This window comes from Pelmatolapia mariae, linkage group LG8, assembly GCF_036321145.2.
Source record: "Pelmatolapia mariae isolate MD_Pm_ZW linkage group LG8, Pm_UMD_F_2, whole genome shotgun sequence".
Taxonomy (NCBI): domain Eukaryota; kingdom Metazoa; phylum Chordata; class Actinopteri; order Cichliformes; family Cichlidae; genus Pelmatolapia; species Pelmatolapia mariae.
The window spans coordinates 29,941,544-29,965,253 of record NC_086234.1 but is presented as its reverse complement, the minus strand read 5'-3'; the positions used below and the strand labels follow the sequence as shown (position 1 = coordinate 29,965,253).

Here is a 23,710-nt window from a genome sequence, read left to right as displayed (position 1 = left end):
CTCCTGCTCTCTCACACACACACACACACACACACACACACACACACACACACACACCCAAGCAAGTAGGTGAGGTGTGGAAAGAGACAGAACGGGGGGTGAGATGAAGGAGGAGAGGACAAAGATGAATGTATAGAAGGAGAATGGAGATGGAGGAGATGGATGGAGGAGATGGATGGGTGGATGTAAGGGAGAAAAAGGCTGCTACACAGTATCAGCATACTGAGAGAGAGAATGTATTATGTATTCAGCTCAGACAAAGAGGAGGAGCTACAGAGAGATGAAGACGGAGACGTTTATGCCTGACAGCTTCTCTTTTGTGTGCTCCTCGCTGCCTCTGAGGCTTCATATTATGTCTGTCATCCTTTTAACAGACTTAAAAATAACTGATGATGATGCACATTAGGGCTGTTCGATATAATGCTATATATCTGGTGACGATATGAAAACGTCTATCGTTTAATTTTACGCTATCGTTTGTTTTGTGGTGTCGCAAAATTAATTGTTTATGGTTTATTTTTTCATGGTTTCGATGGTCGCTATGGTGACTATATTAATTTCTTAAGGTTCTCTCTTTCGCTTATTTTTAAAATAACCACACTACGGACAGATAAGCGACTGTTTTTACGCGTTGTCGTTAGCCACAGCGACGGTAAACCCAGCATGTGGCTCCGCTTGTTTATTTTCCACCTAAACCTTTCACAATAAAGCTGAAGATCCTGTAGAGATTTTTCAAAATAAACTGAAATGATGACAAACAGAAGGACCAGTCAAAACGGGGGGCTACCTCTGTAGCATGGACATGGTTTAGTTATGAAAAGTCTGACACGGACCAGAAAACTGTACTGTACTGAGGTCCCCACCTCAGACTCAAACACGACAAACCTCTACCACCTACGCAAGAATCACGTGAAAGAGTGTGGAGAGAGTTTATGGATGAGAAGCAAAAAAGAGCCGACAGGTGCTCAAAATAAACCTTAGACTCAAACGTTAGAACAGGCTTTTCCCCGCAGCACGCTGTGTAATAAATACTCACAAAGAAAATGGCGGCCGTTATAAGTTATGTGTAAAAATGTATCGTTTCATGCATCGGTCAAAACATTCAGCTCCAGGTACACGACGCCCAGCTGAAAATACTTCAAGTTGAGTTGCCCGAGATTCACAGAATTTACAGAAAATGTTACATTTTTGTGATACATATCGTTGTCGGGACAATATATGTCTAATGTCAGCCATCCTTTGAATATCTTTGAGTTTACCTTAAGCAAAATACCAGATAGTTGCTGTGTGAGATGTACTAATCAGCATTTACTTAAAGCTGCCATGAGAGCGTAGAGTATGGTACCAGCACATGAACACACCTCTCCTAACCCTGCATTATAGGCTCGCACCAATCCCTGCTTCTCCACAGCGACCCCGGCTGTCAGTGGCGGCTCATTTAAAGTATAGGAACAGTTTACCCGACATCGGGTGACAAATGAGAATACTACCAGAGCTTTTCTGGTCCTGCACTGTCCAAGTCAACAAAACGTAAGATTTACATGTGGTAGTTTGTTTAAACTAGCTATGTAACACTTAACAATGAATAATTCCCTGTTTTTCACCTTCTTCACATTGACCCATACAGATGGAAAATACATGTAGCTGTCCATACTATGAAAGCTTTCATCCTGACATCCTACACAGTCCTGTGTTAAGAGCGTACACAGTATACACTGGTTTCTGACGTTTGAAGTTTCAATAAGCGTTTCCACTGTTGTAATCATGGATGGGGAGGGATGGTTTGTGACTGTGAAACTGTACACTGGCTGACAACCAGCTAATCAGTACATGGTTTTGTTTCACAGATAACTGTGCATTTTGCAACAAAATCTGGCCAAATAGAAGTATGACCCAAAATGACCCAAAATAGTGACGATTCATTCATCAAGTCCAAATCAACTTTGTCATCATACTAATATTCAAGTTTAGTGCATACAGTTGATACAAGTAGGAGTGTGGCAAGAATCTGGTGATACAAGATGTGTCACAATACAATATATTGCGATACTAAAAGCCAGATGATATTTGTGTTTGTGTTCACAGTAAACAGTCCAAACTGTTAAATGCTTGACATGAGCAATCTTAACTAAAATAGAGGGATACATTTCACCCTCTTTAAGTTCAAAATGAATGGAGAAATGTGCCTTATCAGAAGATAAACAAACAAAAACCACTTTAGTGATACATCAACTATTTCTTTGAAATAGTTGAAAGAAGTAAACAATGTAACACTGAGGTCTTACTGAGTACTATGATTTTAAAATACTAATCCAAAAAATGCTCTCTGCAGCATCAAAACGAAGCACTTTTATGTGACCTTAACATAAACAAATATACATGAAAAATGAAATTGCTTGAAGAATTCATCCAAGTAAACATTGACAATATAAAGTGCTAATAAAAGAAGGTACAGCCCTGCAAAGTCCATCAATCGGACACTTTTTGTGCAACCTGAAAAAGGGAATTTGTTCATCTGTGTGACTGAAGGGTCCACTGATCAGTTGATCAGTGGACCCCATTCATGTGATGTGCTGTGATCTTGAAGTCCAAGCGTTGCATGTGAAAGCAGCTGTCTCTGCTGAGCTGAGAGTCCAGGACTGTCGCTTTGACTTCTTGGTACAACTTTGGGAGAGCGATGTCTGCGATATGTCGTTCGGGAGAAACGGTGTAACGGGGCTCCAGCGTTTTAATCATATTACGAAATCCTTTATTCTCCACTACACTCAGACAGCGCAAATAAAAACAAGGACTGCCTGCGCTGTTTTTGTTGCAGGAGTCAAAGTTGCTGGTAGTTTTAAGGTTAGCATTTGATGCTACGTCGCTATGGTGTCTAGACACATGTACTCGTAAGTTTGTGTTACCTGAGTATTTGACTGTGGCGGTGCAGATTTTACAGACTTCATAGCTCTTAGTCTTTACTGCCTTGTTTTGTCCTAAATCCAAAAGAAGTCCACACATCTGCTTTGAAAGCTGCTGAGGCCGGCTGTATCCTCTCCTCTTCTTTCATCAGTGAGCTAGCACAATTTGCCACACGTCCACTGTTCTACTTCTTTGGTTTGGCAAAATAGACGCTTCTGCGGCACATCCAGTGTTATCGCGAGACCTTGTTTTTCCGTCATAGTGAAAGCGGTAAAAACTGCTAACAGCTAGCGGCCGGAGTTTGAATTGCTACACACAAAAGAAATACGCAGTAAATGCAAGTAAATTCTCAATAAAAAAAATCGATAACACTGCTTTTGAATATCGATTCAGTATCGTAACACGAAATATCGAAATATTCCAATGTATCGATATTTTCTTACATCCCTGGATACAAGAGTGCAATACCACAGTGTAAGGCAGTCTTGTCCATGATGGTTATATGATGTCCACAAGCTTAAGTTGTAATGATAAGCTCAGTGCAGTTCAGTAAAGAGCTGCAGATGTTATTAATAATGAGGTTATGCTGTTGTATGTTTATGACAGTAGAGCCAAAGAGAGAGGCAGCAGCTCTGGTGTGTGCTGCCCTCTGCTGGAACACATGCGCCTCACAGTCATCACTCACATTCTTCAGTATTACGAACAGTTTTCCTACAAAGCGTGCAGGAGGTGTTAGTCCTCACAGGAGCTCACCAGTTTATTGTGATAGTTTTGTTCTGGTGGTTTTGTGTCTCGTTGTTGTTTTAGTATCATTGTTATATTTGATTTGTGCTTCTGTTTCCTGTTTATTTCTATTACTTTAATTTATATTACTGTACTGGATATTTCAGTTTGAGTGTGCTTATTGACTGTGGGCCCTTTTAATAGTAAAAACAGTATAAAAAGTCTTACGTTGAATTTGGTGATCATTGTTGAAACTCAGACGTGGTGGTCAGCACTGACGCCTCACAGCAGGAAGGTCCTGGGTTCAAATCTGGGTACTCCAGCTTCCTCCCAGAGTCCCGAACATGCAGTGAGGTTGGTAACTCTGAATCTGTCATAGCTGTGAATGTGTTAATCTCTCTGTGTTAGCACTGGGCACCTGTGCAGGGTGAACCTCGCCTCTTAAGTGGAGGAGAATAGATGGATGCAAACATTGTGTGCTTTGGTGATTCCTGATGCATCTGTATGTGTTTCTGTTCTCCAGAGTACTATTATGATCAGGAGGAAAGGACGGACGAAGAGGCCGAGCCAACCTTCTCTGAAGACGAGGCCGTCAGTCAGAAAGGACTGAGGCGATCGCAGAGTGTCAAACTGTCTCGATCCAGAGTTCGCAAAGATGTAAGTGTTCTGTTCCACTGGAAATGAGAAACGCACATTAGTCATTAGTTTGTGTGTGTTGATAAATCCTTCTGCCACAGTCAGTGGTGCTGAATCTCTGGACTGTATGAACACTGATGAGTGTATTTCTTAAATGTTGTCACCAGGCTCGTTACGGATCACTGAAGATTAAAGGCAAGAAGAGACCAGCACTGAGCTCTGTTAACTATGGAATCTGAAGAGATTACTGCTGTCACATACATACACACAGCTGAGCAGGCTGCTGATTGGTGGATGGTACTGTCAGCTTGTTTTTAGCTCTGACTTTTCACTCTGCTGAGCTCTTTGACGATCACCTTTCTGCTGACATATTTATTACAAGCAGTGGCTCAAAGAGAGCTCACTCTCAGCGAACACTCACGGGCTGACGAGTACATGATGTCTTTGTTGTGGGACGTGTGATTTGTTTCTTTCTTCATTAGCATTGTAGACATGTTTCTATGTGTGTCTAGATTTTAGATCAGCTGTTGATTTTTTTGTAATTTTACAGAACACATGCCACCTACTAAGGCGTCCTCTATGAGGAGTTCATAAAGTCATGCTTCACTAGTTTTCATGCTGTTGCATCACAGCATAATAGTAACCCCTCAATAAGAACAAGCTCTGGTTTGTTAGATTCATCTTTGGTTCTCCACTATTGTCAACTTTGTCTTTTTGCATCAATAATTTTTCTTGTGGAAAAGACCAAAATATCAAAGTATGAGTGAACCTTCAACTATTATGTGCTTGGCTGGAGTCACGTGACACTAATGGCTAACACTCATACTCTACATAGGCATTTACATTGCTTTTAAAATTGCTTTTTAAAAATCTTAATTAAAGCTTTATCCAGGCAGTTGTTGTAAGAGCAGCAGAAGAAGGGCAAATGTCTAATAACACATCTCAGTCTTATTAGCAAACATTACATGAGCGAGCTGCACATTCAGCTAAACAACAACAACACAGTTGTGTTACTAAATACATTCTGGAGTAATACAAAAACAGACTTGACTCATCCTGATTTGGATTGAACTTCATTTCAACTTTCAGCTCAGAGTGAAAAATCACTGTTCTTGTAGTGGAATATAAAATGTTTAACTTACATTTAGAATAACCAAAGTTGTTTTTATTATATATAAATATGTTTTTATGATTTATTTAGCAGTTAGATTCAGCTTCAAACTCTATTCGAAAAGTTTGGCATTAGTTCTGCTTTTGCTGCCTTTTAGCTGTTTTACCTGCTCGTACCACTATTGTTGGATTCTTGACTTGTGGCCTAATTGGTACCCACTTATGGTACCAATGGAGACCAATGTGAAAGCATGAACATTTGAGGAGAGCAGGACTGACAGAGCCTGAAGCTCATGTTCAGACCGGCCTCTTCTGTCGGGGGGAAAAACCAAGTGAATAAGAGAGAGTGTCAGCACTTGTGCAGGCCTGCAGCTCCCACTCTTGATGATTATTTTCTGTTTTATATTGGTATACTTTGTACTGTGTCCCGATCACTCCCCTGGTTGTAAATTTCAAGTTGTGTTTTGTGGTATTACTCAAGTTTTGCTTTCTGAATGGTGTTTTTTTTTGTGAGGTGATCAAAAGGTGTTTTGTATTGCAACCACATGTTTTGCACATATACCTCCTCTTATACTTTTTTTTTATCTTTATGCTGTCCTTGCTTGTCATCTCAATTTTAATGTAACTAGCTGTGAGAGGATGCAGAGCACGAGATGGCTGATGGATGCTGATATCAACAGCTTCGCGTAGCATTCGTTTCCTCACACACTGCTGGTTGAGCGACGTTGTGATGTCTACGTTTCTCTGGCAGAAACGATGTCGATGTGTCATCGTGCTTCTGGTTCAGCAGGTTGTCTGTCCTAAAGCAGAGGAATTTTCAGCCTTTTTTCATTTGATTTAATGCAACAACAAGCCAAACGTATTCACATCAGTGGGTCCATTTAACGATTGTAACTGACTAATGATACCAAAGCTTTATGTATCTGCACAAAGCACTGTGGCTGTAGCTGTTTGAACTTTGTGGGGAAGATACCTGGTGTGTGGAGGTGTAATCAAATAAAGTTTGTCTGACTGCAGTCAGGCCAACAGATCCTGTGGTCTGTCCATTATTATTCAGTTCTGAGAGTTTGCAGTACTTTATTCTGTGCACTGAAATTGGCAGTCGATCTAATGTAGCGCCCATATTTCCTGTTAAAATCTTTGTGTTGGTGTGAGACTATGAAACAATACTGTACAGTGTTAATATTACAGAAAAACAGGAGGTGAAACAGACAAAATTCCTTTTATTACAAAAATTATACATATAAATGTATGAACTGTACTTTCCATCACTCATCCTACAGTAACAGTACTCTATCCCATGGTCATAATTCATATTTCAGTGTATGGTGCAGGAGCAAAGTGTGGACAGATATCATTTTTCATTTGCTACTATTAATGAAGAACAAAAATCTTAACTACACTGAAGCTGATGATATGTTCTCACAGTTAAGAACCGCCCACAGAGCAGTTTTTGGACTTCTCTCCTTTGCCAGAAAAATCTGTTTTGCCAGAGCTGCTCTGTTCAGAGTTCACACCTACCAACACCTGTGAAGCTGTGTCTGCTGGGATGGTATGATGTACAGTCACATGCTGCTGCTTCCTGCTGCTGGTTTGTCAGTTGACCTGTGGTGTCTAGACTTCAGTGTCATACACAAACAGATTTTTCCCATAACATTAGAAGTGTGTGCAAATCACACAGTACAGAGTTTGTATGGGTAAACTGTTTGTATGAATCTGACAGCAGCACATGAATGTGGTTCTTTCAATATAAGAACACTTCCCGTCACTGAGAGCAGTAAAGCCAAAGCTTTGAGTGTGCCAACAACAGTCTGATCCCAAAGGTTCATTCTGTTCATCTGGATGTTTTCAGTGGGAGAAACGTTTCGTCACTCATCCAAGTGACTTCTTCAGTCTCAGCTGACTGCAGGTTTCCCCAATCTTATAAACAGTACATTTGCATAATGACTAAAACCAGCCCACTGAAGGAACAATGGGCTGGGAGGTCAGTTCCTTAATCTTAATTATGCAAATTCTCATGACCATTGATCAACAACCACTGATCAAAGAACACTGATCAATGGCCATGAGTACCATTCACAGAGAGTTGGGGAATGGCTGCAATCACAGCATTGTAAGATGGTGACAGATGTACCCTTAGGCCCCCTCCTCGATTCAGAGATGGTCTTTTCCTTTTCACGTAAATGGCCTCCTTGACTCTGCGCTCAAACCAGCGTTCCTCCCTGTCCAGGATGTGTACATCCTCATCATTGAAAGAGTGTCCACTGGCCTGTAGGTGTAAATAGACTGCAGAGTCCTGGCCTGACGAGGTAGCTCTTCTGTGTTGTGCCATCCTCTTATCCAGAGGTTGTTTGGTTTCCCCGATGTATAAATCCTGGCACTTAACAGCGTACACTATGTTACTCTGTTTGTGTCGGGGGACCCGATCCTTGGGGTGGACCAATTTTTGGCACAGCGTGTTTTGGGGTTTAAAAGCCACAGAGAAGTCACCTCCCCCAGCATCGCCCCCGCTGCTGCAATCTCCCTCATCTTCAGGGACTGCCTGTCCTTCATCTCAGGACTTCACACCTCTCAGCTTCACACCTCCCAGCTCCCAGCCATCACACCCACCCCGGCTTCTGTGGACTCCAACATACACCCCCCTCCCCCAAAATCCACTCTCTCCATCTCAGCACTTCAAGTGAGGAACGAGCTTTGCAAGATCAAGGTGCGGAAGGCTGCAGGTCCAGATGGCGTCAGCTCCAGGCTCCTGAGGTGCTGCACAGATGAACTGTGTGGCATCCTAGGATATCTGTTCAACCTGAGCCTGTCACTGGGGAAAGTACCACAGCTGTGGAAGACCTCCTGCGTGGTACCGGTACCAAAGACCTCCCATCCCAAGGACCTCAGCAGCTACAGGCCGGTAGCCCTGACATCACATCTGATGAAGACCCTCGAGAGGTTGGTTCTAAACCATCTGCGCCCCCTGGTGAGGTCTTCATTGGATCCGCTGCAGTTTGCTTACCAGCCTGGCATCGGGGTGGAGGATGCCATCATCTACCTCCTGCACCGAGCTCTGACTCACCTGGAGAAGCCTGGAAGCACTGTGAGGATCATGTTCTTTGATTTCTCCAGTGCTTTTAACACCATCCAGCCACGACTTCTGAGAGACAAGCTGGAGCTATCGGGAGTGGACCACCACATGTATGTGAGTATGTGATGTGAGGACACAGGGCTGTCTCTGACACGCTGGTCTGCAGTACGGGGGCCCCACAGGGAACTGTGCTGGCACCGTTCCTCTTCACCCTCTACACTGCAGACTTCTCCATCAAGTCCCCACGCTGCCACCTACAGAAGTTCTCTGAAAACTCTGCCATAGTCGGCCTCATCACAGGTGAGGACGACTCAGAGTACAGACAGTGGACTCTGGACTTTGTAGACTGGTGTCAGCAGAGCCACCTGCTGATCAACGCCGGGAAAACCAAGGAGTTGGTGGTGGACTTCCGGAGACGCAGACCCACCACACTGACACCGGTGAACATCCAGGGAGGGGACATTGAGATAGTGGACTCTTAAAAACTGCTGTAATTAAACCTATACTGAAAAAGGACAATCTTGACAAGACACAAATGAATAACTACAGGCCGATCTCAAACCTCCCATTTTTAAGTAAGATCATTGAAAAAGCAGTTTCTCAACAGCTCAATTACTTCTTAACACAGAATAACTGCTATGATGCCTTCCAGTCAGGTTTTAGACAGAACCACAGCACTGAAACCGCTCTGACCAAAGTGTTTAATGACATATGTCTGAATACAGACAGTGGAAAAATGTCAGTCTTAGTTTTACTGGATCTCAGTGCAGCATTTGATACAGTTGACCACAACATATTACTCAAACGACTGGAGAGCTGGGCAGGTCTTTCAGGAACTGTACTAAACTGGTTCAAAACATACTTAGAAAACAGGAAATACTTTGTATCAATAGGTAACTTCACATCTGAGCAGACAAGTATCACATGTGGAGTTCCCCAAGGTTCCATCTTGGGACCCCTTCTGTTTAACATCTACATGCTCCCACTGGCACAGATTATAAAGAACAACAAAATAAACTATCATAGCTATGCAGATGACACACAAATATATATCACAATGTCACCAGGAGACCAAGGCCCTGTACAGGCTCTTGGTAAATGCATTGAGGAAACTAATGACTGGTTGTGCCACAATTTTCTCCAGCTAAACAAAAACAAAACTGAAGTAATAGTCTTTGGTGCCAAAGAAAAACGATTACAGGTCACCAGAGAACTTCAATCTATACACCTAAAAACCACCAACCAGGCGAGAAATTTGGGTGTAGTGATGGATGCAGACCTAAACTTAGAAAAACACATTAAGACAATAACAAAATCGGCTTACTATCACCTCAAGAATATTTCAAGGATAAAAGATCTGATGTCTCAACACGACCTGGAAAAACTAGTCCATGCATTCATCTTTAGCAGGCTTGATTACTGTAACAGCATCTTTACAGGTCTACCTAAAAAATCAGTCAGACAACTACAGCTCATTCAGAACTCTGCTGCTAGAGTCCTCACTAAGACCAAAAAAGTGGACCACATCAGTCCAGCTCTGAGGTCTTTACACTGGCTGCCTGTCCGTCAGAGGATAGACTTTAAAGTTCTGATGCTGGTTTATAAAGCTCTGAATGGTTTAGGACCAAAATACATCAGTGACCTCCTGACCCAGTATGAACCTTCCAGATCCCTCAGGTCATCTGGATCCGGTTTTTTATCAGTTCCCAGAGTCAGAACCAGACACGGAGAAGCTGCATTCAGCTTTTATGCTCCATATATCTGGAACAAACTCCCAGAAAGCCTCAGATCAGCTGAAACACTCAGTTTATTTAAATCCAGGTTGAAGACTCACCTATTCTCAGCTGCTTTTGAATAAAGCACCAAATCCACACTTTTAAGCTTAAATTTCAAAACTTACATTTTAACTACTGACTTTATCTACTGTTCTGATTTTATCTACTGTTCTGATTTTATCTACTGTTTTGATTTTTGATTTTAAATACTGTTTTGTTTGTTTGTTTGTTTGTTTGTTTGTTTGCTTGTCTTAATCAATTTTAAATCGTGCTTTTTATTTGTTTTTGTTTTTAATGTCTCTGTAAAGCACTTTGAATCACCTTGTTGTTGAATTGTGCTATATAAATAAACTTGCCTTGCCTTGCCTTGCCTTATAGGTACCTGGGTGTTCACCTGAATAATAAACTGGACTGGAGCCACAACACTGATGCTCTTTACAGGAAGGGTCAGAGCAGACTCTACCTGCTGAGGCGGCTGAGGTCATTTGGAGTCCAGGGAGCGCTTTTAAAGACCTTCTATGACTCTGTGGTGGCATCTGTCATTTTTTACAGTGTTGTATGTTGGAGCAGCGGTTTATCGGCAGCTGAAAGGAAGAGGTTGGATAAACTCATCAGGAAGGATTATTCTATTCTTCTATTCTGGATGAGTGATGAAACATTTCTCTCATTGAAAACGTCCAGATGAACAGAATCAGTCTTTTGGGATTTACTTACCTGGATGATTGAGCATGCATCAAGGCCGCAGCACCTGGACGACACTCCAGAACTGCCTCCTTATGACTTCGTTTACTTCCTAAAAATGGAGGCCCAGCATCAGATCAGATACACACAGAGGTCTGGAAGATATGCTTCTGTTCACTGATCTTGAAAAGGAGAGTGTGGTCCCAGGCCTTTGTAGTAGCAGCATATGAGCCACCTGCTCAACTAATTTAACTATATTGGTGGCCCATTCTCAGAACCTCGTGTGCAGCATCTTGACCCAGTGCTTACTGAACTGCTCAAATACTACTTGACATTTCCCAGTAGTTGCTTCAAGATCGACAGCTCTACGTGCTTTGCAAGTGAAACACTTTTAAAGTGAAGCATCAGCAGTAAGAATGTCTTCAGTAGTGTTTTAACAAAACGCTGATCCAACCGGCCACAGGTGGCAAGCTGGGACACAGATGTGTGGGCTTTAGTGAAGCGCTTGGGCATTTGGAACAACTGAGGTGGTTTTAGAGCTGCTGCTTTCAGTCAATAAGTCAAAAACTTGTCCAAAAACAAGACAACTTGTTTTGTTTTAAACAAGAATGCTCAAAGTTCACTAAGGCACCATTTTGGTTTGTTGACAACGTATCAGAAGCCTGCTGAAGCTTTTTCAGCTGCTGTGATTTCTGATAGCTGACCATCTGGCAGGGTCTGTTTGTCATGCTGCATTCATGCCCTGTGAGAATGATAAAGCAGCTTCTGTAAAGATCATTTCTCATTTCAAAACTAAATGAATAACATGAAGTCCAAATAACACACTGAGACTGACAGTCAGTTAGCTTTATTCAAAAAGAGAACATCATTTTGTACAATTGTTCACATCACCATCAATTTAAAGGCCAGCTAAGCCAAACATGTGGCTTACAATGAATGAGTTTTGCATAGCTGGGAAATGCAGCAAAGTGTCCTGTGTGTAGCCACGTCTTCATCTTCATCATAGTAGATCCAGGAAGGAAATGCACTCTCTTAAGTGAATACATGAGTTTGTACAAATGCCTCGAAATATGTGATAGTATGCATGCACATGCCACATGCATTAGACTGCAAGCAACACAGTAAACAAGTTGCCTCAAGTCCTCTTTATTCTGTTGTGCCGACATAAACTATCAGCTTTGCTCGTAGACATGCTGGACTAAACGTTTGCTCAGCTCGGTTAAAGCTGCACCACAGCTTCATTTCAGGAGTCGGTAAAAGTGTCGGGACTTGAATGAGCCATCAATAAGAATCTTTTAAAGGGATGGCTTTGTGATTAAGATTTTCTCACTGGATTTTCACTGACGGCCTATGATAATATAAACGTGCCCTGCCTGCAGTTTATGCTGCATTCTGCTCCTTCTGTTATCATGGATGTTTGTTATCAGATTTTATGGTGTGGATCAAAATATCTTTAGGTTATTTGAGGCATCCAAACAAAAAAAAATTCAAAGTCACATCCTGGGATAACTGTGATCCAAACATTTAAGAGAGCTTCAGATTACCTAAGGTGCTTCTTTTGGCTTCCCAGGTAATGCACAAACTGCCACATTTGGGACTAAAAACGTGTAACTGACAAAAATTGTAGTTCCTCCAACAGCCACTTGAAGCTCGCTCCAAGAGTGACTCTTTCCCCTTAGACTCCCATGTTACAATGCCCAGCTAACCACATTAGAAAGCATGTTCACTGGCCTCAAAGAATAGTTTTACCCTGCCACAACTATAAGGAGGGTGAGTAGCCTTTCATACCTCTGCTATTTGGATACTGGTGAGGCTTAACTTTGGGGCTTGACACAGAGAGTCAGCCCGTCAGTGTCTGCTCACCCCAGTGAATATGAGTTTATTTGAGCTGGAGTCTCTACTGCCTTCATGCTCTTTGTGTGTTGGAAACCAGGTCTGCTGAGATGCATCCCATCCAAGAAGTTTCAGTGAGTGAAATTCAAGTATTCTGACTGTATTCACATGTGGTCTATAGTAAACACAGCTGATGTTACCATTAGATCACAGTGTAGTTTAATGTATGTGTGACCACCACATGATATGGTACTGTGTAATGCAAATGCTCAGGACATTTCCATTAATGAATAATTACTTTGTTTCAAAACAGGAAATAAAATGCAAACTATAGTTTGTTAACAGAGAGTCAAAAAGACACAATGAATGACTTCAACATCATAAACAATACAGACATCCTGAGACGCAACAACCCACAACTACACTTGTTTTTGAAGAACTATGTGAAAGCTCTGATGGACTCTGCCCTTTGACCTTTGAAGAACATTGTCATTATTCACATGGCGTTTCTGTTGGAAACCTTAATGTATCAACTTCTCAGAATATATCAGCCCATCAACATATCTGCTTGCTGATGACACTGTGTGTGCGTCATCCTTTATTCCTATTGATCCCCACTGACACCCATTGATAACCTGTGTGTCTCTACATTTCTGGTGGGGAATAATAAGATCATCAGAATGCTTGTTTGGTTTTTTTTAGCCTTCAAGTATCTGCTCAGAAAAACATCAGTGAGTCTATTACAAGCTTTTCCTTAACACCAATATGCTTTCTTATAATTAAGTTACACATGATCATGATCTGAATGCATCTGCATGTGTGTGGTTACAAAAGAATTTTAGGAGCAGTTCATCCAGACAATCAACACTCAGTCTTTATCTCTCATGTCACTTAAAATCCAGCTCAGGCCTGCGGTGCCGAACACACAGAGGAACAAAACTTCCAGTCCAGGACGGAGTTCATCCGCAGGACTAGTTATTCTGAGAGCAGCTGAGTTTGGAGCCACAAAGTACACATACACAGAATTATGTCATAACTCTTGTAGGAAAGCTAAGTGTGTGTGTGTGTGTGTGTCTCCTTTCATAATAATGCACACACTTGCACATCCCCCCCCTCCACAACACCATAAATAAAGTCTAAATCTGTGGAAAACACTATCAGCTGATCTGCTGTTGACAGAACTAAGCTGTCATTGAATGCCATATATGAGATCTGGGTCATGTGATAATACGGTAGAAGACTTTGAGACATAAGTGAAAGTTTTGGAAAAACCTTGAATCTTGACCGTATTCCTGTCCTGCTCTCCTTAAACAGAGTTCAGTGTGAGTCATGCTGACATACAGCCTCACTGATTAGTGAACGTTTCCTTTATCTGTGACTTGGACTGCCTTGCATCAGTGATAGTAGTGTTATCACTTCCTCCCTCTCTGATGTTCTCGTTTGTTGCTCCAGTTGCATAAAGACTGACTGGTGTCTGACTTTCTGTAGTCCGATTCCACCTGAGCAGAGGCCTCGTGGGTCAGAGCCGGCAGCTTTCACCGTATAACATTTTGGCATCTGAACTCAAAGTCGTATCTGTGTGTATGTGTGTGTGTGATGTGTTTTATTACAGCTTATCCCTGTCTAGTAGCTCCTGCAGTTCATTCTGGATGTCCTCTGGCAGCTCCAGAGGAGGCAGGTCATCCAGACACAGGTCTTCCTGAGCTGGCATTTCCAACGGTGGCAGCTGAGGGATTGCAATCTCCTTTCCCTTCCTTTTGCTCTCCCCTCCCTGTCCAACTCCGGTTCCCATAGGACCACCTGCTTGTGGGAGCACCCAGAGCTCGGAGCGCTCCACAAAGTCGGCTGCCTCCGAGTGCAGCCTCATGTTTTCCAGTCGTAGCCGCTCGTTCTCGGCTCTCAGCTGCTGGTTTTCGTTCGTCAGGCCGTCAACCAGGAGTCGCAAGTTCTCGATGGTCGTCTGTTGTTCTTCCAGGCGAGTTTTGTCATCTTTGGTGGTTTTAGATCCCGAACACATTGGAGTTAAAATCTGTGTTCCTCCAGTCTGCCGAGTCTGAAGCTGGTATAGTAAGGTGTCATACTCCCTCTCCCCAACGCTTCCAAGCTCTGCAGCTGAGGCGCCTGGAGAGGCATAGGGCCGGCTGCTGCCTGTGGACGGAGATTTTGAAAAGAACCCTGGCCCGGTAGCCTGCACTAGGCCAAGTCGTGTCTTAACCGCCTCTCGCCGAGCTTCTCTCTTCCAGCGCTCTTGGATTAATCGTTGCTGTTTAATGTGACTGTCCCTCTGTAGCTCCATGGACAAACGAGCCTACAGCCATGGAACAAACAATCACTCTCGTGATACAAGACATACACAAACAAACAGCTCTGAAACTCTGATAATCAGGCAGGGTTGACTTTTCTACGTTTAAGATTTGTCTGTTTTTTAAGACTACTACAGATTACTACTTATTGAGGTTTGCACAGCACAGGTAGCAGAGACTGATTAACAGTAGTAGTGCTGATAAAAAAAATCCTCAGCATATCCAACCAAGAAGAGGCCATGGAGACCATATGTCAATATAGTTTTTATTTACAGCAGACGTGTGCAGGTCATCTCTCTCACTACATCCCTGAATCTTCTCTGTGGTCCTGCTCTGCCCCTCTGACACCCTCATGTCTAATCCTGTCCATCCTGGTCAGTCCTAATGAAAAATCTTAGCATCTTCAACTCTTTTTGTTTGTGCTACTGTCTCCAAACCATACATCACAGCAGTATGATGTACAGTGTACACTGTCAGTTGCTTTGGATGGTTGACCCTGGGTATCTGAACTCGTCCACCTTCACTACTTCTGTTCCATGCATCTACTGTTACACCCGTCTCATTCACACACATGCATTCTGTCTCACGTCTACTGATTTTCATTGCTCTTCTTTAACTGTCAACATGACCTTCACCAGTGCAAACAAGAGCTAATCACTGACGTACTCCTACCTGAAACTCTAAACCATCTGTCATTCCTACTTTTACACCTCACCCACTGTCTCGCTGTCTTCATACTCCTGACGTCCTGATGTTACATGTTCAACATTACATTAAGTTTATTTTCCCCTTAAATTTTTCTTTGATGATAAGGTGGACATTTTTTTGTGTTTATTTATTTTAAGATTAGAGGAAGTGACCTTTAACTTCAGCTGGTTACAGCGTAATATATTTCTTTCAAAATAAGACACACAACTGCAACACGGGAAAAGACCCAGGGGAACCGAGTTAACGATAAAAACCCTGAAAACCATCAATTTCGAGCCTCAACTCTCGCTGCCCGGTACCAATCGACTCACTATGGCGTTATGTTTGTGCCACTATTCTGAGCGCACGTAAAAAAAAAAAATTGCAGGTGCAAGTGTTGCACTGAGGAGAAATTTATTTTGAGCGAAGAAAAGCTAAATTTGAGTGAACAAAATTCATTGCTGCGTGCAAAAACTGTATTTCAGTGTTTGCTATTATCCACACACACACACACACACACACACACACACACACACAATAGCAGCCCCTCTCGCTCAGTTTTTGCATTTGCGCTCGCTCGCAACGTGTTGCTCGCGCTCTCAACATTTCTGCCCGTGCGCGCTCAACTCTTTCTGTACACCGTTATATTTGTGCCACAAAACCAGCCAATCACAGACTTGGATGCAAAAAAATCTGATTGGCTGTTTTGGTCTCCAATCAGCTCCAAATGACGAAATGCAATATCCCAGAATGCATTTCGTCCAAAACTCAAACGAGGCAGTGGCGGAGGAACACAGAGTGGCGGAGTGTGAAATATTACTCTTTCTGGGTCACAAAATAAACTTTTAAGATATTTTCATGTGAGAATGCTGCTGTGTAAACTTCAAATATCTGCTCCATTTATCAAGACATCACATATTTACAAAAGTGCTCTAATGTTTTCGGAGATGCCTGTTACCCACCAGCTGACCGCATAGCTGGACTGGCCATTGGGCATACCGGACATTTGCCCGGTGGGCCGATGGTGATTTTTCATTTTTATGTTTGTTTGTTTGTTTTAAACGGTATAAACAATGAAAGGTGGTGGATTAGCCAATTGGTCATGATCAACTCTGGGCTGGACCAATTACAAAACATCCGTATTGAGGGGAAAAGGAAGCGATTCGTCCCGTACTTCAGCTAGAATGAAAAAAGACACAAAGCTGGAGTTATTCTGTGTTTTTGCTGCACAGCTGTCTCTTCTTCTCTCATTCTCCCCCCTCCCTCTCCTGTTGCTACTTCAATCATGAAACTGATCAATGATCAGCTGATCGTCTCTCTTGTTTGTTTATCTCCCACTTTGCGCCAGAAAGAGGAAACCAGCTGATGTTGTGCTAAACAACAGCAGCACGTTTAAGCTTGATCAGCTGTTGTTAGAATTTATTTAATATTAATTTCTAGTATCAGCTGATGTTTGCTGGAGCCACAGCTGTAAAGCTGCTGGTCATGATATCGGTTTGGATATGTGGTGAGAGGGAAACATGAAGGTGATACAAATCATACATATATACCAACAAGACAGTGTACATCACTGTCACAACAGCGTTTGTTTTTGTTCAAAGGCTTTATGGTTTTTCCTGTAATACCTGGTGGTGCAGTCGGCCGATTTTTTGTCAGTTCAGGCTTATATATTATGTTTAACCTGAGTGACCACCCAGTCAGCTGGTGGGTAACAGGCATCTCCAAAAACATTAGAGCACTTTTGTAAATATGTGATGTCTTGATAAATGGAGCAGATATTTGAAGTTTACACAGCAGCATTCTCACATGAAAATATCTTGAAAGTTTATTTTGTGACCCAGAAAGAGTAATATTTCACACTCCGCCACTCTGTGTTCCTCCGCCACTGCCTCGTTTGAGTTTTGGACGAAATGCATTCTGGGATATTGCATTTCGTCATTTGGAGCTGATTGGAGACCAAAACAGCCAATCAGATTTTTTTGCATCCAAGTCTGTGATTGGCTGGTTTTGTGGCACAAATATAACGGTGTACAGAAAGAGTTGAGCGCGCACGGGCAGAAATGTTGAGAGCGCGAGCAACACATTGCGAGCGAGCGCAAATGCAAAAACTGAGCGAGAGGGGCTGCTATTGTGTGCGTGTGTGTGTGTGTGTGTGTGTGTGGATAATAGCAAACACTGAAATACAGTTTTTGCACGCAGCAATGAATTTTGTTCACTCAAATTTAGCTTTTCTTCGCTCAAAATAAATTTCTCCTCAAAATGCAACACTTGCACCTGCAAATTTTTTTATAGGTGCGCTCAATTTTTTTTTTTTTTTACATGCGCTCAGAATAGTGGCACAAAAATAACGCCATAACTCACGGACTGGTACCGGTCCGCGGCCCAGAGGTTGGGGACCGCTGATCTAGATGATCTACAGCATACTACAGGTGGTGTTAGAACTGTGTCTGAATCTTAATCAGCATGTTTACATGACAGAGAAAATATGTTTCACTCAATCACTGATCAAACACAGATAGATAAAAAGATAAAACTGAGTGTCTCACCTGCTCACACGCGGGTGCCTTCATTGCCTCAGTCAGAAAATCTGGTAGTGAGACAGTGTGTGTGTGTGTGTGTGTGTGTGTGAGTGAGTGAGAGAGAGAGACACACACACACAAGGAGAGAGAGATGAGACAGAATACATACTTTCTAAAACACACAGTATATTGGATTAAACATACAGTTTAATATACAGTCATCACAATAAGACAGGGACACAGTATTTGTTGCGTTGGATTTCTATTTCAGCACTGGATTGGAGTGTGAGGTGAAGTGGATGTAGTAAAAAACCCCAAACCCAACAACACCACCCTTCCTCAGACGCTTTCTTATAAGATGTTACCATGGCTACAATGTAAAAGTATATAGAAAGTGAAATGCAGTTTGCTTATGTAAGGAGAGTCAGCACCGTAACATACTCGTGGTTTGGTTACTTTCTGATTCTGCATAAAAGCAGATCAAGTCCAGAAAGAGAGCCCAAAACACATTCAGTGAACGACCTACACTCTGCATAGCACCTACAGAGGAGCAATGCACAACATGGCAGGACTGTAAGGAGAAAGACTGTGGTAGAAGAAGACTGTAAGGAGTGTGTGTGTGAAACTGAGACTACCTGCTGCTTTTCCATGGCAGGAGATGGCCTCTTCATACTTCCCAGCAGCTACCAAACGGTCGGCCTGTCTGCACTGCTGGTGAGCCTGAAGAACGTAAGACAGGGAATGCAATGTGTTACGAGAATGTTAAAGAGGTGGTGGAATGAAATCAGGGATAATATATGAAGCAAAAATACTAAACAGACACTAGCTTCCCCTCTTTACTGTAAAAAACCTTCTTGTCATACGTGACAATGAACATTAATGCTATGAAAATGAAACTGATGATCCGTTAGAATCTGTTTGAAGACTTTACTTTAAGTCTTTAGATCCTATAAATTGGATTTTATGTGATTTACTGTGATTTACGCTTTTGTTCTTGACATGTTACACTACCTGGTAGTTCTACTGTAATCCTGGATGATCGGGTTTCAGAGCTGTAGCTAAGTTAGGAGGAGGAACTATTAAGATCAAATGGAGAAGGGTTTCATGTGTCGCAGACATGCTCCTGATCAATCATCTAAAACCCTGACTGTGCATTGCTGACATGGATGGCCTGTGTCTGCTAAATGCTGACAGGTGGGCCAGAATCAGCATTCCAGCTGACTTCAGAAGTTGCCGTTTTCATCTGGAATGCCTCCTCAACTTGGATTTTATACTTGGAAAGTCGGAGAAGAAACAAAACCTTAACAAACCAAGATCGTGACAATGAAGGTAAAAGGTAAAAATTTTAATCTGTAATCCCACTATTGTATTTGTGACTCACTACACAAACCATACGAAGAGAACTGACCAGGCTCTATCCATTGTTTCAGTATCCTGATATATATCCTTTATGTATATACAGCACCTAAATCTCCTGATGATTTGTGCCCCACGAGTAAATTTGACCTGGGTGCACTTTATTTTATTTTTTAAACATCTTCTCTTTCACTTCTGCATCTCTATGGTGCGGTTAGCGTATATTGCTAAGTTGCATGAGCCGCCATTACTGTAAAAAATAAAATGGTCCGTTGGAGTGAATGGGGATGACGCGGCTCTGGTTCTGATTTCCGAGGTAACTGGAATGTTCCCATAAACTGGATTTCCAACTCAGAAAGTCGAAGTAGCTCCACCAATGAGTGTAAACAGTAATACAACCCTATCAGTCTGTTCGGCCACTGTTGTGTATTTGTCACTGACTACATAAACCGTGCGCAGAGCGCTGGTTAGGCTCTGTTCATGAACGTACTGCAGCGGTGTTTTATAAGGCATAAAAGCATTGCGCTATGTTGCTAGTGACGCCTGTTTTACTACTAACGAGTAAAACAGATCCAAATATTCTTGTTTTTCCCGACTTTACACCTTGAGAGTAACGTCAGTCTCTGCTCCAACATCTGACTTACGAAGCAAATGGGTCGCAGCCTAACAGCAGCAAAGCTAACAACAAAGCGGCTAGCCGCTAACTCCTAGCTGCTGTAAAGATAGCCTCTTATTGCAACATCAAACTTACAAGGTTGAGCGGGCTGTCCACGACCTCCATGGAGTCGATTCTTCGATGGCTTACACTACATGAAACGTGCCTCTGTCCCTCACTGACTGTCATTCGCACTGAGATTCAAAAGCTCGAATAAAATAATTACAAGAAAATTACTGTAAAGGAAGCAAGAGTCGCCTCGCTGCACAGCCACAGCAGCGTCATGACATCACAGCTAGCTTGCATTTTGATTGGTCAACTGTGGTGCTGGGTCGGCTTTCTTCTTCTTCTTCTCCTACATTTTAATGGCGGTTGGCAAACAACTTTTAGGTGCATTTACCGCCACCCTCTGGACTGGAGTGTGGGTCGGAGCAGTCTTTCAATCTACAGTCTCGGATACACACCTGTCGATCTTCAAAAGCCAAACACTGCCCTATAAATTACATCCCCCGCATTCCTTTGAAATATGTCCCTTACCCTTAGGTGAACTCTATTTTCCTGCAATTCAGACTTCAATATTTCCCTTTCTCGCTTGTACTTATCGCACTCCAACACTGCATGCTCAAATGTCTCCTCTTGTCCACAGAAGTCACAATTCCCTGAGTCATGTTTACCCATCTTTTTAAGTGTGCTATTCAAGCCTGTGTGACCAAATCTTACTCTCAAGATTATATCCTCTTCTCTTCTACTTCTAAAGCTTCTTCTACATTGCCCAACTGTTTTCTGTATGCTATAATAATATCTGCCTTTCCCTTCTCTGTCCAATTGTGCCTGCCACTTCTCCTTTAACTTTACCTTGATTATATTTTTCACCTCACTTTTACTGCATTTTATATTCATACCTACATGACTTCTTCTTGCTGCTCCTTTTGCAAACCTATCGGCCTGTTCATTGCCATCAACACCGATATGCGCAGGAATCCATAAGAAATCCACTTCTATCCCTCTGTGTTTAATTCTATACAATAAATGACGTATATCAAAAACAATATCTTGCCTAGAGTCCGAAGACATACTACCTATACTCACTAGCGCGCTGCTAGAGTCCGAGCAAACCAAATACCTCCCTATTGGTGCGTCCTCCACCCAGTTCAAAGCCATTAAAATTGCTACAAGCACTCCAGTATAAACTGCCAAATCATCCGTAATTCGTTTACTCGCCACAAAACTTATGTCTGGGATAACAAATGCAACACCCATTATTTTATCTAACAGTTTTGATGCATCAGTAAATATCTTCACATGACCTGAGTACTTTCCCACCAGGTCTTGAACCTGGCTTTTAGTCACCCCCCCTCCCTTATGTAGCAAATAGAAGTCAGGAGTTATTTGGTCATATAACCACGGTGGCAACACTGACAAGGCTACTGCTGGGCTAATTTCTTTGCCACTAATTCCCATTTCGTTGACTTCTTTCCCTATAGTCCAACCGAAACTTCTCCATTGTCCAGTCCCTTTTTCGTGTTCTTGGCAAGGCTTAAGTACACTGTGCGCTATATGATTTTCACTATGTCCCTTTAAATTTGCCCAGTAAGTCAACACAATTTGACGTCTCCTTAGTTCTAATGGTTGTTCCCCCATTTCCACTTGCAAAGCGGCCACTGGAGTAGTCTTAACAGCCCCACAACACAACCTCAAAGCTTGATACTGAACTTTGTCCAAGTCATTTAGCAAAGTTTTAGCTGCTGAACCATAAACCAGACACCCATAATCCAGAACTGACCTAATGAGACCTACATATAGCGCTCTCAATGCTGTCCTATCTGCACCCCAGTCACTACCTTTTAAACACCTTAAAATATTCAGAACCTTTTTACATTTCTCAGTTATTTTCCCAATGTGTGTTTTCCATGTAAGCCTTTCATCAAACCAAATACCTAAATATTTAAAGCAATCAACCTTTTCAATGTCATTCCCATATAGCTTGAGACTCAACTGGTAATTTATTCGCTTATGTGTAAAAATAATCCATTTTGTTTTTGTAACAGAAAACCTAAACCCCATTCCAGAGCCCAACCCTCCACCTTTTGTAATTCTTGCAGCATTTTAGCCATGATGAACTGTAAGTTTCTTCCTCTCTTCCAAATTACTCCATCACCAGCAAACAATGAAACCCCCATTGACTGATCTATATTACCAAACACCTCATAAATCATTATGAAAAACAATACCGGACTAACGATACTGTCTTGTGGAGTGCCATTCTGTACATCATATCCTGTACTGAACTTTCCTATTCGCACAAAAATCTTCCTTCCAGTTAAAAAGCTTTCAATCCATTTATACATCCTCCCTTTAATACCGATCTGATGCAACCTGATCAGGAGTCCTTCTTTCCACATCATATCGTACGCCTTCTCGACATCTAAAAACACGGCTGCTACATTTTCCCTATTCACTTGGGCACGCCTTATTTCATGCTCTAGACATACAGCCGGATCTGCTGTGCTTCTTCCTTTCCTAAACCCATTTTGGTAATACTTGATCTTACTATTAGTTTCCAAAAAAGTAAATTAATCTTTCATTCACCATCTTTTCCATTATTTTCCCCAAATGCGATGTCAAAGCTATTGGTCTATAACTTTCCGCCAAGGCCGGATCCTTTCCTGGCTTACATATGGGAACAATAACAGCCTCTTTCCACTGGTCAGGTAGCCTACCCTCTTCCCATACTTTGTTGAACAATTTAACCATTATACTCTTACTAGGGCTGCTTAAGTTTTTAATCATACAATAACTAATCTGATCTCTACCTGGAGTTGTATTGCTTACTTTCATTAATGCATTATTTAACTCTGCTACTGGAAACATGATATTTATCAGACCTTCACATTCCTCCGTATCTTGTAGGGCCTTCAAATGTTTCCTTTGTGTTTCTTCTCTTCCCCTGATTTCTACAGTATCTAAATTTTCCGTGCTGTGAACTTTTACAAATGATCTGGCCAATAATTCAGCTTTACTCCTAACATCTACTAATATTCTTCCATTATCTTTCATTACTGGATAACCATACTCTTTCCTCTTCCCAGACATTTTTTTAATAGTTGTCCATACTCTCTCCAAAGGTGTCGATCTCCCCAGAGTATCACAGTACTTCCTCCAATATTCCCTCTTAGCTGATTTAACTACCCGTCTTACTTCAGCCTGTTTCCTTTTGTAGTGTATCAGATTTTGAACACAGTGCTCTTTTCAGCGTTTCAAATGCTTTGTTCCTGGCTTTGATCATGTTTGTACACTCTTGCGTCCACCATGGCACTACCTTTATCCTTTTACTGCCACCTTTCTTTGGGATGGATGCTGTTGCTTCATCAATCACAATCTGACTAATAGTAGAATTTAACTGATCAATGGGCTGTCCAAAATTAACGTCTTTCAATTTCCTTTCGCTTAATGTTTTA

The 23,710-nt window shown here is 42.1% G+C and overlaps 2 protein-coding genes across 3 annotated transcripts in view; one reads left to right on the top strand and one right to left on the bottom strand.

Annotated features, from left to right (window-relative positions):
• Positions 1-6,400, top strand: part of reep3b (receptor accessory protein 3b) — a 39,666-nt gene extending 33,266 nt beyond the window's left edge. For both annotated transcript variants that reach the window (XM_063481773.1, XM_063481772.1), the window contains 2 exons: positions 4,148-4,281; positions 4,428-6,400. In XM_063481773.1, the coding sequence (XP_063337843.1) occupies positions 4,148-4,281; positions 4,428-4,499 (206 nt within the window). In that variant the 3' untranslated portion in view covers positions 4,500-6,400. The remainder of the gene's footprint in view (positions 1-4,147; positions 4,282-4,427) is intronic.
• A 5,330-nt stretch (positions 6,401-11,730) lies between these two features.
• Positions 11,731-20,526, bottom strand: nrbf2b (nuclear receptor binding factor 2b). Its single transcript, XM_063481771.1, has 4 exons — positions 20,349-20,526; positions 18,877-18,961; positions 18,269-18,309; positions 11,731-15,040 (listed from the first exon to the last, which is right to left on the bottom strand). The coding sequence occupies exons 1-4, from the start codon at positions 20,439-20,441 to the stop codon at positions 14,339-14,341; spliced, it is 921 nt and encodes a 306-aa protein (XP_063337841.1). The 5' UTR covers positions 20,442-20,526; the 3' UTR covers positions 11,731-14,338.
• Positions 20,527-23,710: the final 3,184 nt, after the last annotated feature.